Source organism: Schistocerca americana, chromosome 4, assembly GCF_021461395.2.
Source record: "Schistocerca americana isolate TAMUIC-IGC-003095 chromosome 4, iqSchAmer2.1, whole genome shotgun sequence".
Classification (NCBI taxonomy): domain Eukaryota; kingdom Metazoa; phylum Arthropoda; class Insecta; order Orthoptera; family Acrididae; genus Schistocerca; species Schistocerca americana.
In genome coordinates, this window is record NC_060122.1 from 243,819,783 (window position 1) to 243,836,176 (window position 16,394).

At 38.8% G+C, this 16,394-nt stretch overlaps 1 protein-coding gene across 5 annotated transcripts in view; it reads right to left on the reverse strand.

Annotated features, from left to right (window-relative positions):
* Positions 1-1,025: 1,025 nt before the first annotated feature.
* The window catches only part of LOC124612745 (cytoplasmic protein NCK1), a 79,122-nt gene continuing 63,753 nt past the window's right edge, over positions 1,026-16,394 (reverse strand). For 4 of the 5 annotated variants that reach the window (XM_047141130.1, XM_047141132.1, XM_047141128.1 and 1 more), the window contains 4 exons: positions 13,484-13,691; positions 4,381-4,888; positions 4,060-4,293; positions 1,026-3,963 (listed from right to left, as the gene is read on the reverse strand). In XM_047141130.1, the coding sequence (XP_046997086.1) occupies positions 3,751-3,963; positions 4,060-4,293; positions 4,381-4,888; positions 13,484-13,691 (1,163 nt within the window). In that variant the 3' untranslated portion in view covers positions 1,026-3,750. The remainder of the gene's footprint in view (positions 3,964-4,059; positions 4,294-4,380; positions 4,889-13,483; positions 13,692-16,394) is intronic. The other variant, XM_047141131.1, reaches the window with a different exon arrangement.

Consider the following 16,394-nt stretch of genomic DNA (forward strand, 5'->3'; position numbering starts at 1 on the left):
TAAGGTTAAGAATCATTTTAAGGTTGCACTGAGCTTCTTGGGGTTGGGATTGTACTGTGATATGTTTACACTATAACCTAACCATGGACTAATGCATACATTATGTCAGCAACTATAGAATACTAGTAGTTACATGATGATGAAAGTTTAACATTGTCTTGACATAACATAAAAAGGAGGAGGGGGAAGGGGATGAAATTCAAAAAGAAAAAAAAATAATAATAATTTGTTAGCTGGCATGATTGATGTAGAACCAAAATCACAAAGACTGTAAATCTTACAGGATTCAATTAACGAAAGTTCAGAATATAGTGGAATTAAAGTGGAATTAAATGTCATTATGAAAGGAAGCACATAATGAAAATAAATTCTGTTCTATGAGAACACTTCACTGAGATCTGGTGCCTCCTGTCACCAAAGGTTGGTTTTTGACAACCATCTAAAATTAGAATCCTTCTGGTGCCTCCTGTCACCAAAGGTTGGTTTTTGACAACCATCTAAAATTAGAATCCTTCTGCCAAAAGGAACCACTGGCTTCGAAAGCTTGCATATGTAAAACCTTTTTATTTTACATGAGTCTTCTACTGCCACTGCTTGGTGAGTATTTTTTTTTTTTTTTTTTATCCACCCAATTACATTGTATTGTCAATAACTGATTATTTTCATTAGTATATCTGAAAAGGATTCTCACCTAAAGTGGTACCTGCATCTCTTCCCACAAATTCTGTATGAATATGATGACAGTCATCACTGCTGAAAGTTTTATAAAAAACATGTTTGTTAACCAAAAGCAATTGATGATATTTTACTGTTACTGCTTGTCTCTCATGGTCAGTCAAACTTTATTCTACCTTTGTCACAAACATTCTTCCTAATTATTGTTTCACTTGCTACTTAAGTGACGCCCGGTCTTGATTAACATCTCGTTGGGCTCTAAATTCAGTGAACAAAGTTAGGATGACCACAAACAGAGCAGACTCAGAATTTTTAAAGCAGGGTACAGAATAAAAAAAAAGCATACAACATGAATACTAAATCATTACAATGTTTGCAGCATTTTATGTTTAAAAAAGAGCTACACAATAGGCAAATTAAAAAATAGTACACTGACCATATAATAATTTATATCCAAGCAGAAGATCTGCAGTCCATTAAAAATGAGCAAGGACACAGAAGCATGACCCTTCTGCAAAGAGTAGTCATAAAAAAAATCTCACTTGTACTTTAGTAACTTTCATTTCTAAGTCACAACTTCCCAATTACTATAATAAATATGCAGTCACTCATGAAAACACAAAATTAATATGCTACAGTTGCATCATATCATTACACACACAAAACCTATATACAGCAGGTAATTAATTACATAGCGTATTCCTTGAATGTTTACAATAATTTACACAAAGGAATGGTTATACAGTGAAAAGAAGAAAATTAAATTATACAAATATTCATAAATTCAAATCAGAGAATCTAGATGAAAAATGAAAATAATGTTCAGTATGGCAAGCAGTGCTCCTTTTAAGTATCCTTTGATACAAGTACTCTTTTTTTTTTGCTTTCATGCAAAGTGACGGTAAGTAAATATTGCTATTTCATTGCTGAAAACATTTACAAATGTTGTCAAAATGAAATCAGAATCCTATCGAATTATGTAATTTTTGCTAATGTTTTCTTGTATTTCACAAAGTATTACACATTTATTTTAATACATAATGCTATGTTACAAAATTCCTTAGTTGCCTGTTCAGTACTTCTGATCAATTACACTGCCTAAGTGCTTATCAATATGGCAATTTTCCTTCATTCTTGTTTTAACTGGTCCAAAGCCATTTTGTTAATAAGTAGCAGGTGGAAAACAAAATCTTTTGGTTTATTGGGGATTAAAAAGAAAAAGTAAAATATAATAGCAAAGAAACCAGACGTGTAAGTTGATTACTAACATTTGCAGAATCAGTAATAAAGGAGAGAGAGAAAAGGGGGGGGGGGGGGGGGGGAGAGAGATTCTAGTCTAGTTTCTACAGTTGCAATTGTTGAGAGAGCTTTGTTTTTAGGTAGTCTTAATTTTGTCTGAAAACTGAATTCATAAATGTTCTTAAATTTGAACATCTTTAAACAAATATTCTGTAATTAGTTTCAAAGAGTTGCTTGACACTACAAAATGCCAGATGTAAGTTAATCTGTGCAGAATCATTCAACGAACAAAAGAAACATAGGGCAGAAAGAATTTACATGTCAAATAGTTTCACAGTGCTGACTCTTACATCATACAAGTCTTTGATGTAAATATCAAGTTAAAGTCTCTTGTCAATTTCTTCATGAATCTAAAATCTCTAACTTCACACAGTTAAATTTAAATTTTATTTAAACAGGGTTGGTAATGTCATAGTCATTTGTGCAATTTACAATAAAGGAATCTTTACAACTCATCCTGTTCTTAGGCTCTGAGGTTACAGTATTAACCACTGTAATAGTGATAATTGTAAAGCAGGTCATGTATACCACATCTGAAGCATATAAATGTATATAGGAGCACACTGTTGAGATCTAACAAAGTTACATCAATGTCTTTATTGGAAATAGATAATTTTTTACTGATTTGAAGTGCTAACAATTTGATTTGTAATCAATTTGCTTTATCATCTTATTTAGTATTCTATTACTATGATACTGAAGTTCTGCTTGCATAAAGGTCATGTAAGCATAAGGGTACAAAGAACATAACAAAAACCAGTATCAGCAATTTCTGTTCACACAGTAGTTACACATACAACAATTTTGTAGTATCTCTGCTGCATCAAACAGTTTACACAAGTCATATGATGAGGTATATCAAAAATGAACGGCATAAAAGTACTATTAATTCCACTGGGTAATGGAAGATCACCAAAAATGTGACACATTGACAAAACATTTATTCTCATTATATCACTAGAATTATGATTACACATTGACATTATGCATTTTCATAATGTGCAGTCTTCTATACTAAATTATTCACAACAGGGAAGGACATATAGATGTGGCATACAAAAATGCAATGACTCAACAGTATTCTAAACAGAGCAAAGTATTAATGTTAACTCTTTAAGAGGTACCTAAGCTCTGATAATATGTACTAACTGAAAAATGCAAATATAGAAATCTTTCTCTTTCAGCACTTCGAGGTTCCAATGAATCTATCATTTACAATCAATCACACATCTAAAATAATATACAAAGCACTTACTGCATCCAGAATGTTGCAGAAGGGACCAACACGGGACTCTACTCTGCAAGATAGTCAGATAATAAATTAAACCTGCAACTCAATAAAATGGTTACAATGAAGTTACAGCCTTCATTAACCAAAATCAGTAACATATTCCTTATTTTTATCATGTGCATATTTTTGCCATTTGTTTTGGAAAACTGATTTTATTTTTGCCACAGAGATAACAATGACTAGAGTCTTATGGAGCTCACTGTTACATCATAACACAACAGTATTTTATGAATCTCAAATAATATGTAAAAATGGTCACATAATTCACTGAACGGCTCATGCAATCACAATTATTCCTAACAAACTAAACTAGCTTTCCAAGACTTCCAAAAACAAAACAAAAAACAATATTATACACACACTTGCACTCATTCTGCCGTTATTCTTCCAGCATATATTATAATTATATTCTAACAAACACAAACTCTTGAATGACAGATATGTTCTTCAGGTTAAGAGTAGGGTAAATAATGTAAAACTAATATTTAGCAGTTATTTGAAGATTTTGGGAGTGGCCGTACAAGATATAATTTCTCGCCTTGCTTGTTAGTATAAATAGGTGCACGCTGATAATGGTCTACAAGCTGATCCAAGGTATGAAACTTCCGCTGACCAATGCAATAGAGTGCACCTTCCACATGCACTCTGAAATGCTTATTTCGTCCAGGAGCTTTCAAAGATACCGAATAGTCACCCACCTACAAGAAGAGAAAAGACAATTACTACATAAATCTGCAAAACAATATCCTCATAATTCACAATGGAAAATTTTGGTTTGCTGAAGTAGAACTCACATTGGTTTCACTATCTCTTATTAGGAAGTCACCATCATGGCCATGCTGATTTAAAAGATTATCACACTGGGCACGAGTAATTGTTCCATAATACCACGGTTTTCCCACAAGATGAGGTCTGTCGACACTACGAACTCCTGGGGCATTACCGTCTGTTCGATGATCCAGCGAATCATGCCTTTCTCCACCGCCATCTCGATTTCTATAGGGCTGCGTAAGGTATTCACTTAGTTCCTAAACCAAATTAATTATACAAATAAGAAAAAAGATGAAAGAAATCGAGTGACAAGACCATGTTCTCTTACACATACAGTAACCTACCTGAAGATAGTTTCTTGGAACCAAGCCTATTTGGCCTTGTGCATTGCGAGCTTTATACCATTCTGGATCAGAGGGCGGCCTGTCCAATATTTCAAGGCGATCTCCCTTCTCAAATGATAACTCTTGTTCGTTGTTTGATGAAAAAGAATAGAGTGCAACAACAATATCGAGAACATTTTCTGCCATAGCATATGTGTGCAAAGTATCATCTGCATCCCCTTCTTCTTGTGTATAATTGCTTGGAAACCAACCAGCCACTGAACCACTCTGTCCACGCCACCAGCCATCATTACTCTTCTCCAAAATCAAAATCCGTGTTCCCTTCACTAGAGATAGCTCATCTGCTTGCTGAGCTTGATAATTGTACTTCACAACAGCTGTTCCAATAGCTTCCGATGGGTCAGCTGGCAAACGTCGTCCCATTGTTGGTGATTCAATAGCTCGTGATGGTGAATTACTGGAAGGAAGAGTTTTTGAACCAGACCCTTTCTTCACTTTTTTCTTGATGCTGAAAAAGTATTGACAGAAATATTAGTACTTCTGCAAATACTAATGAGAATGAAAAGGATGTGAAATGTGTTGAGGGAGGAAGGGAGGGAGGGAGGGAGGGAGGGAGAGAGGGAGGGAGGGAGGCAGGCAGGCAGGCATTATCGAAATGGGACAAATTGATAGATGTGATGTACATGTACGGATAAACAAATGATTACAATTTCAGAAAAATTGTATGACCTTTTCAAGAGAACGAGCTTCACAAATTGAGCAAGTCAATAACACATTGGTTTGTGTATGGTCCATATGCTAGGAGTTATTTAGCTTGGCATTGATTGTCAGAGCTGTGGGATGTCCTACCGATGGATATTTTCCAAGTTCTGTCCAACTGGGATATCAGAGTGTCAAAATCGCAAGATGGTTGGAAGGTCCTGCCCATAATGCTCCAATGTTCTCAACTGGGGAGAGACCTAGAAACCATGCTAGCCAAGATAGGGTTTGGCAAGCAGGATTCTCTGGCGTGGAACCAGTGATGAGCCCGCTTCAAGGTGAACCCCAATGACCAGCATAGACCTGTCTGTAGACACCACGGGCAGTGGTGGGATACCAACCTGATTATCACCAAAAACCAGGAATGATGGTCTGGTGTGCCATTTCTTTTCATAGCACGACTCCTTTGGTTGTCATCTGCGACACCTTTACAGTACAGCGGTGCATCGACAATATTCTGTGCCCCTTACGGTAAGCCCTCCTTGGCTTACATATCAGCAAGATAATGCCCAAACCGCACATGACGAGAATTTCTACTGACCGTCTTCATGCTTGCCAAACCCTACCTTGGCCAGCAAGATCTCCATCTCTCTTCCCAATTGCAAATGCTTGGAGCACTATAGATGATGCCAAGTCAAATAACAGCTTTAATAAGGGCCAGAGGTGCAGCAACAAGTTACTGACTTGCTCAATTGGTGAAGCTCTTGCCCTTGATTAAATCACAATTTTTTTCTGAAATTGTCATCATTTGTCTGTCCACAGATGTGCATCACATATACTGATTTCTGTCCCGTGTGAATAATTCCTTCATGGTGTGCCACCTTTTTTTGTCTTAAGAGTGCATTTCTGAAGCTATTGAATTGAAGTGGTGTTGAAGTGAGTCTAGCTATGGAGACTGATGTAGGAAAGCAAAGAAAATATTTATTGAAGGCACAAAAATGCAAATGAGCGATTGGCGTCATTGGCTGGGAGGCCCCTTGCAGGGCAGGTCCAGCCGCCTTGGTGCAGGTCTTATTACATTCAATGCCATATTGGGTGACCTGCACGCCAGATGGGGATGAAATGACGATGAAGACAGCACAACACCCAGTCCCTGGGCGGAGAAAATCCCTGAACCAGTTGGGAATCGAACCCGGGCCTACAGGACGGCAATCTGTCACGCTGACCACTCAGCTATCAGGGTGGACATTGAATGCACACAAAACATGAGTGTCTAATTGTGTACAAATCTTAAAAATATTACTTGGAGGAAGCACTATTGAAAACTGAACTTTAAGAACAATAGTTAGGGGATAGTATTCAAGTGCAAATTGTTTTTCTTTCAAATTTCAAGAGGTATGATAGCATTTGAATTTTGACATGTAACAGCAATGTGCAAAAAGTTCAGACAGGCACCTCAAATTGTTCTGAAACCCTTTTTTGTTTAATAATATATTTTGTCAATGCACTATATTGCCTTAAAATATGTATGATTGACAAAAAAAAATTTTTTCCAAACAATGGAAAATTTAAGATGGAATAATGAAAATATTATGAAATGGATCGATCACTGCTCACTATATAGTGGACATGTTGAGCTGCAGATAGGCACAACAAAAACACTGTTAGACAAATAAGCTTTCAGCCAAATGGTCTTCTTCCGAAAATACACACACACACACACACACACACACACACACACACACACACACAGTCTCTGGTTGCAGATGCGCGCGTGCGTGCGTGTGTGTGTGTGTGTGTGTGTGTGTGTGTGTGTGTGTGTGTGTGTGTTCTAATGCGGAAGAAGGCCTTTTGGCCAAAAGCTTACTTGTCTAACAGTCGTTTTGTTGTGCCTATCTGCGGCTCAACATCCCCACTATATGGTGAATAGCGATCTATCCTTTTCATAACATTGTCAAAAGATTTTTTTGTATCATATGTCTTGTATTTAGTAGCAAATGACTGATTTTCACAAGAAGCATAAATAAATGTACATACACCGAACTGTTATAGAAAAACCAGCCAGTGGCAGACAATTACCATAAAAACAGGAGACATACCTTTAATCTTTAAGGAACATTACTGGAAGTTTGAGAATGTTGCTGTTGTTCAGAGACTGTTAAAATTAAGTTTGGGACTAATTCACTAAAAAGATTAATAACTGAATGTCTGTAAGACAAATTTGAAATACACGCAACAGTTTTTGATGTGCATCAAGACTGATTGTGGCAATCTCGCATGATTACAAGTGATGAATCCTCTAACGTGGTGTTGGAATTCAGCACAAAAACCTTCAAGGCAAGCTTTGTGTAAGAGTGGTGCAAGCACTAGTAGCATGTGGCAAATTCTGAAAAGAAGGAAAGTACAGAAACTAGGCGAGGCTGACTCAGACCATGCAGTGCAATTCTGCGAATAACAGGTGATAGTTGTGTGTCAGATGGGATATATGGGTAGCATTTTAGGGGTGTGCAATTTTACTTGAATCAATATTATGAAAAGGAAAATTGCTAGACAACTGACCACACTGCGAGCTGCGGCACCAGCGCATGATGGGCGTGGTGACTGGGTGGGGTAAGGAGGAGGCTAGGGTGGGGAGGGGGAGGGATAGTATGGTGCGGGTGTCTGACAGTGAAGTTCTGCAAGGTAGTTGGAGGGCAGGGGAGAGGAGGGGCATGAGAGAGGTGAGGGAGTAGCGAGAAAGGATAAAAGTAAAAATACTGGGTGTGATGGTGGAATGAAGGCTGTGTAGTGCTGGGAGCAGTCGCAGTCACAGTCACAGTCAAGGCCTGTGGTATTTGGATCCTTCCCACCAACACCAGCTTCTCTGAATTGTGCAGGTGGGAACGTTCCCTGCAACACATCCTATGTTCCTGTAACCCTCCTGGTCTCAACCTTTGTTAGTCACTGTCCTCATACATCCAGCCCCTTCCCTGTTCCCATTCCAACACTGCACAGCCATCATTCTACCATCACACCCAGTCTTTTTACTTCCCTCCTCTTCCACTACTTCCATGTCCCCCCCCCCCCTCCCTCCCTCCGCCCCCTCTCTCCTGTTCTCCTCCTAACCTGCAGCACTTCACTTCACTGTCCACCACTCCCACCATACTATCCCTCTCCCTCTCCACCCCAGCCTCCTCCTTATCCTCACCCAGTTGCCACACCCATCATGCACTGGTGCTGCTGCTCGCTTGAGACTGCAGTTGTGTGTGTGTGTGTGTGTGTGTGTGTGTGTGTGTGTGTGTGTGTGTGTGTATTATTCACAAAGGCCCTAATGGCCAAAAGCTTTATTTGTGACAGTCTTTTTGTTATGCCTATCTTCGGCTCAGCATCTCTGCTATATGGTGAGTAGTGACTTTCCTTTTCATAACATTGTTAAATTCCATCCTGGATTTTCCGTTACTTGAATCAAAATTTATAAGGTAATTGTACAGATAAAAATCTACTACCAAGGGGCAGCAGGAGCACACACACATTAAGGCACTGAAATTTGGAATATTTTGGAGCCAGTGGTTCCTTCTTCTGGCAGAAGAGATGAAGGGGAAGGAAAAGTGGTGAAAGAAAAGGACTGCTGAGATTTAAGACATGGGGAGAGTTCAGAAAAGTCACCCAGAACACCGAGTTAGGGGAGACTTACCAGAATGGAGGGTAAGGGAAGACAATACATATAATGGCAGTGACAGAACATGTGGAACCAATAAAGTTTCCTGTGCACACTCTAGACTTCTATTTCTTCTTATGGGACACTGTACTAAAATGGGCAACGGAACATCACTTTAAGAGGAGTGGGAAGGATCTTGGGTCGGATGTCCCTCATTTCAGGGCATGATGAGAGACAATGAAAGCCCTGGCGAAGGATATTGTTTAGTTGTTCCAGTCCAGGGTGATGAGGGGGATGCTCCTTTGAACCTGATTCTTGGGGATGGTGGGAGGAGTGGGTGAAGGGGGGAGGGGATGAGGACATGGCACAGGAAATCTGTTTACAGAGTAGGTTGTGGGTGGTGCCTCCATGAGTATGCTCCAGCTCAAAAAAGAATAATCTGAAAGCTGCGAATTACTTGACTCAACAACTCTACTGTTCGGTAAGTTCTTACTTTTACTCCTAAATTATTTGCATAATATTCCATGGGAGTATTTTCATTTTTTACAGAGTACATGATTCAGCACACTCTTGGTTTAGTTCCTCTTTAAGAAACAGGGTGAGAAAACACACTAATAAACACACACACACACACACACACACACACACACACACACATTATTCAAACAGAAATCAGGTCACCTTTGCTCTCATTCCATGTTAAAGGTTTACTATTTTATTTAAATCAGGGGGCAAAATTAGTTCCTTCTGGAAATGATATAAGAACTGGCAGGAGGTACTACGTATGCAAGCTTTTGGAGCCAGTGGCTCCTGGCAGAATGTTTGAAAGGGCAGGTAGAGAGCTGAAGGAAAAGGACTTGTGAGATGTAAGAAAAGGTGGAAAAGGGGTAGAGTTCGGAAAAGTCATCCACAATCCTGGATCAGGAGAAACTTACCAGACAGGACGAGAAGGAAAGACTCATACATCCGGTAAGTCTCCCCTGCCCTAGGGTTCTGGCTGACTTTTCTGAATTCCACCCCTTTTCCTAAACCTCACCAGTCCTTTTCCTTCACCCTAGTTCCTTCACCTTCAATCCTTCTGCCAGAAGAAGGAGCCACTGGCTCCAAAAGCTTGCATATGTAATGCCTTTTATGTGTGTGTTCTCCTGCCGCCGTTTGGAAAGTAGGTTTTTTATCCATACAATTACATTAGGTTTTCAAAAACTGATTCTTTTTGTTAATACATGATATAACACATTTGTGATCTAGCATTGTGAATAAATTAATTGGGGGGGGGGGGGGGGGGAGATAAAAAATACACAAAAAACACAGAGTTCATAGTATAATGATCCTACAATAGAGTAAACTTAATTCTTAATAAATTATAAGACAGAATTGCTGGTGAGTACTTACATTTGGATGGCAAAATGTATAGAATTGCCATTAGAAACAAGTACAAGTAACACACTGCTTAGCTTTCAGGCCTAATGGTTTCTTCATCAGGGAGGGGTAAGGGCCAAGTTAAATTTAATTCTTGCCCGATAAACTGCTACACCCAACAGTAGATTGATCGTCGGGAAAATAATGACTGTTATTGGCATCAGAGTAGAGTAAACATTATCTACTAATACTGCAATGGGATAGTAGCAAGGATATAAGAAGAACTTTTGTAGAAACTCTGTATATTTCCTTTCTAAAAGATGTTCCCATTTTAAGTTCACAGGTCAGTATCTGTATTTACAAGGGTGCTAAATACAGTATTAGCAAAGGAACCACTAGAAAAACTAATAATGTGCGCAATTTTCATCTCAATAATGACAGAAACACAAAAGAGCTCCGATTTATTACAAAATACAGCTCACACAATGTGGAAGGAATGAACCATAAGGTTCTTCAAGAACAAATCTGTTAATAGCAGTGTCCACTTATTAGGATTGATACTCAAAATCATAAGCTGTGATAACATTTTCAGAAATGAGGAACACAAAACTATAAACTATCTTTTAGAGTTGTTTTTTGTTTAACTCAAAGTTCACACCAAACAAATCAACATTAAACAATGAAAATTAATGACGGTAAAGGCAAGAAGGAATTGAGAGGTTGATAGGCATATAACTGAGACTGAAAATTTAGATAAACTTTTGAACAATGTTCTTCAAACCTAATTAATACAGGTGGCATAGGAAAAGAAAAAAAATTGTGTGCACCTGTTTAGCTTCATTTTACTGACCTACATTGTACTGATGATGTTGCTTAGCTGCCGTGTGATACTGGGTGGAGTGACTAAGGGGACAAAGGAGGCATAAACAAGAGTAGATTAGAAGGGGGAGGTAAAATAAAGACAAAGATTGTTGTTAGTGGTTGAAGGTGTAGTATGAGTGTAGTGGGTGAGGGGGCAGTATGACGACAAGAGGTGGAGTGAGGCGAGTGTGAAACAGGAATTAGAGGATACTCTGCCCACCTGGCTTGCAGGGTCCGAGGATGTACTGTAAGGACGATTCCCACCAATGCAGTTCAGTGAAACTGGTACTTGGAGATGGTGTGGGAAAGGATGCATATAACAAAGGTTGCACCAGGTGTGAAGCAGCCATTGAAGTCAAGCAAGACAGAGTGACAAATTCTGCTCTTGGCCACAGTTTGGCAGTGGCTATTTATTCAGGAGGGTAACTGGTTGATGGTTATGCCAAAGCTGTGCGTAAGTTACAGCACGGCTGGTAAAAGATTTAACTGCTTCCACAGATCGCCTGGCTTTAGATAGGATAGGACAGGACAGGACATGAGGATATAGTTAGGTGTACAAGGAATGAGGTAGTCAGTCTGGAGTCAGTAGTAGATTGGGAGAAGTAGTGTTCAATAGTGGCATTTATACGGACAAAGTTTACAGTAAATAAAAGTGATACAAGTTAGGGCATTTAGGAAAAAGAGACTAGAGAGAGAGAAGATAAAATCTGATTATGTTTCACATAAGTGTCCTCAGAAACACAAGTACTCTAAACAGATTTCAGAGAAATTTTTCTAGCACTGAATGTGAGAACAGTTGAAGTTCTGAATATTAAGGTATGCAATACGTTCCGACAAGTGACTTCCTCAGTGCTATACAATTTCTTTAAAAATGCCAAAGTACATTTAAAGTATGACGGAGAAGAACACTGCAAAAACAATATTATTCAAAGCATACCTGTCAAACAGTGGGTGAGGGGGCAGTATGACGACAAGAGGTGGAGTGAGGCGAGTGTGAAACAGGAATTAGAGGATACTCTGCCCACCTGGCTTGCAGGGTCCGAGGATGTACTGTAAGGACGATTCCCACCAATGCAGTTCAGTGAAACTGGTACTTGGAGATGGTGTGGGAAAGGATGCATATAACAAAGGTTGCACCAGGTGTGAAGCAGCCATTGAAGTCAAGCAAGACAGAGTGACAAATTCTGCTCTTGGCCACAGTTTGGCAGTGGCTATTTATTCAGGAGGGTAACTGGTTGATGGTTATGCCAAAGCTGTGCGTAAGTTACAGCACGGCTGGTAAAAGATTTAACTGCTTCCACAGATCGCCTGGCTTTAGATAGGATAGGACAGGACAGGACATGAGGATATAGTTAGGTGTACAAGGAATGAGGTAGTCAGTCTGGAGTCAGTAGTAGATTGGGAGAAGTAGTGTTCAATAGTGGCATTTATACGGACAAAGTTTACAGTAAATAAAAGTGACACAAGTTAGAGCATTTAGGAAAAAGAGACTAGAGAGAGAGAAGATAAAATCTGATTATGTTTCACATAAGTGTCCTCAGAAACACAAGTACTCTAAACAGATTTCAGAGAAATTTTTCTAGCACTGAATGTGAGAACAGTTGAAGTTCTGAATATTAAGGTATGCAATACGTTCCGACAAGTGACTTCCTCAGTGCTATACAATTTCTTTAAAAATGCCAAAGTACATTTAAAGTATGACGGAGAAGAACACTGCAAAAACAATATTATTCAAAGCATACCTGTCAAACAGTGGGTGAGGGGGCAGTATGACGACAAGAGGTGGAGTGAGGCGAGTGTGAAACAGGAATTAGAGGATACTCTGCCCACCTGGCTTGCAGGGTCCGAGGATGTACTGTAAGGACGATTCCCACCAATGCAGTTCAGTGAAACTGGTACTTGGAGATGGTGTGGGAAAGGATGCATATAACAAAGGTTGCACCAGGTGTGAAGCAGCCATTGAAGTCAAGCAAGACAGAGTGACAAATTCTGCTCTTGGCCACAGTTTGGCAGTGGCTATTTATTCAGGAGGGTAACTGGTTGATGGTTATGCCAAAGCTGTGCGTAAGTTACAGCACGGCTGGTAAAAGATTTAACTGCTTCCACAGATCGCCTGGCTTTAGATAGGATAGGACAGGACAGGACATGAGGATATAGTTAGGTGTACAAGGAATGAGGTAGTCAGTCTGGAGTCAGTAGTAGATTGGGAGAAGTAGTGTTCAATAGTGGCATTTATACGGACAAAGTTTACAGTAAATAAAAGTGATACAAGTTAGAGCATTTAGGAAAAAGAGACTAGAGAGAGAGAAGATAAAATCTGATTATGTTTCACATAAGTGTCCTCAGAAACACAAGTACTCTAAACAGATTTCAGAGAAATTTTTCTAGCACTGAATGTGAGAACAGTTGAAGTTCTGAATATTAAGGTATGCAATACGTTCCGACAAGTGACTTCCTCAGTGCTATACAATTTCTTTAAAAATGCCAAAGTACATTTAAAGTATGACGGAGAAGAACACTGCAAAAACAATATTATTCAAAGCATACCTGTCAAACAGTGATGGTTTTTCCTTCTTGACATAATTGCTTGGCACATATCCCGCTTGATTTCGAGCATTCTGAACTCTCCACCAGTGTTTTGAATCATCCAACAGCAGGTAGCGTTCATTCTTTCTAAGATCCAGTTCCTGCGCTCCTTGAGCTGCATAGTCATATTTAGCAACGACATAGCACACATCATCTTGGCTTGTTTTGCCTAAAAAAAGGATAGGTCTCATTAATATAAGTTTCAAGAGTAATGAAAATAAAGAACAATTAAGTTGTGAAGTGTACCCTTGACTCACAAGCTAATATGAATGTATTCTTCACAGTACAAAAAATTACTAGAGAATAATATGAAATATCTGGAATCCTTCCCAGTAGCCAATGATATTACAATGTGCGCAGTACTGATTATAAAAATATACCATGTTTATAATTTTACGTACAACTTCAGCAAGTTACACATTGCAAAAAGGACACTTATTCTAAAAGGATAAAAGAAAATTTGAGCTATTCAACTCCAACAATTATAGAGCTGGTAAATATTTTGTCATGATGAGAACAATTGCAAGAAATATTGGGATGTTTGCCTAACTCTTGACAGGTTAAAATGAATTTCAGAAAAGTATTGTTAGATTCAGATCCCATCTCTCACAGAATTTGTTTGTTGCTATATTCATTTGTTGCAACTTTTTGGAATATGAGACTAACTGAGAAGGATCTCAGCAATCATTAACATATTCTGGGCCTGCAAGTGACTATAGCATTTGATATTTTCATCATTTAAAATGTACTATAGTTATAGCAGAGTTGACCTGAATCTTAAAGGTGGGTTCACATCTGTTCAACTTTCTGTATGCATAAGATGCACTGGGATGATGTTAGATTTCTATGCAGCAGATATCTTTCACTGGAACTTCAAACTGGGGTAACTGTCCTTGATATCAAGAACTTGAAACATCAGACCTAACCTTATCATCACTGATTTAATGTCTCTGTATTTAGCATTTTCCTCCACTATCAATGGTCTGACACAGAAGAGGAAGACAAGTAAGGAAATGGAACCCCATATATTTGATAACAATAGTTCCAGGTTTACTCTTGAAAAATATATGATGAAACACATTGTTACAGTTTATCAGGGCTGTCTAAAATGATAGCTCAGAGTAACTGGTGACTTGCAACTCTGCAAATGATGTGGCCCTTACCCTACTGTGCTCAGGGAATCAAAGTTTCATGAAAGATGATCCCTTACTTTGAAGAATATATTCCTGAAAAAAAATTTTAACTCAAAGTCTCAAGCAGAAATGCGCATCAATAAAGTAAGTTTTGATTTGCAAATGGGAGTGAAAACACAACATTTAATGTCCTGTGCTTCTTTTATCTATAGCAGAAACTTCTCCTCTCTCTGATTCACAAACAAATTTTAGCACCTAACACCTCTGGCTTAGCCAGCAAACTGAATTCATCGGAGCAACAACAAAATACCCAGACATTTGATACTCTTGCCAATGCTTCTGTTTACAAAATCCCCATGTCAAGCAAAACTTTGTATTCATAATATAAACTGAAGGACTCAACAAGCATATTGATATCATGATTGTTACTTTTTTCTAAATATAATTTTTTCTTGTATTTATAATTAACCATTACAATAGCACATTTTGCAAGATAAATAAAATATGCATAGTTATATTATCTTGAGGTATTCGTTACATGTTAAGAATATACAAAGGGTTTTGTCCCTCCAGTAAGCCTTGTAAGTAATAGTAGGTGGCCAAAGCCCATATTTATGCTGCAGCCTCACTGGGGCTCATTGCCAGCACACCTGGCTGTTTCTGGTATACAAAACAACTGCCCATTGTCCAGCCATACATGCAAATTTAACCTGCAGCTGTAGTTTGATCACTGGAGTAGTGTGTGTGCACTTCTCTCTAGGTGTGAATGGCATCACTTATATGCGCATGCTGAGAGAGATGCATGCACATACTATGTGTGAATGGCATCACTTATATGCACATGCTGAGAGAGATGCATGCACATACATGTATGCCTCTATTTGCACATGGGGCAAGTACAGGGATATTGGCGACTAGGCACAAGGTGCAGTGGTGTAAATGCAGATGAGAAAGACAGTAAATTGGTCATTTTAGTCCATCTCTTTGTAGACAGAATGATGATCTGAAAGTTATCACTGATTTCTATACCTTTTAATGGGCTCCACATAACTTTACCTTATTGCACATTCTCTCTCTACACATATGACGTTTCGATGGGGCGAGATAAAGGACACAGGACTGCCCCTTTTTTTTTTAAATCCATACTGGCACCATCAGTAGCATTTGTATTGCAGACTGGACCATGTCAGAAAAAGTGAACCCTCCAGATGGAGTTGTCACACTGATAGGAGCACAACATGCTTACAATAAGACTATTACAGCTCAAATGAAGTCACTTTGTGATTGAATGATAGCAGTGATTGGGGGACAACCTACAAAGCAGTGAACACATCCACTATGTGATGCTCAAGAAAGAATTGTGACTGGCTGATGGCTGGTCAAACACTGAACAGTCAACCCAATAAGTTATTTTAATCTGAGTAGTGGAACCATCTGGCCAACCTCTTTTTACTGTGAAGCATACGATTCTCTCACTCGCTACGTGCAAACTAGTAGTCCTATGGAAAATGTGAACAGGACCTTTTTGTAGGAAATTTAATGTAGTTAAACTTTGTATTGGGATACTTTTTCACTACAGGCCATAGTGTTCAAGTTATTAAAGAAAAAAGTACAAAAGTGACCTTCAAACGCAGCCCCATTCCCACAGTCAGCCTCCATTGGTCAGGATTTCTAGAATGTTGTTCATGGCTCTCTCTCCTTCCACTGTACAAAAATGTCCAGTTACACAAACTAGTCCT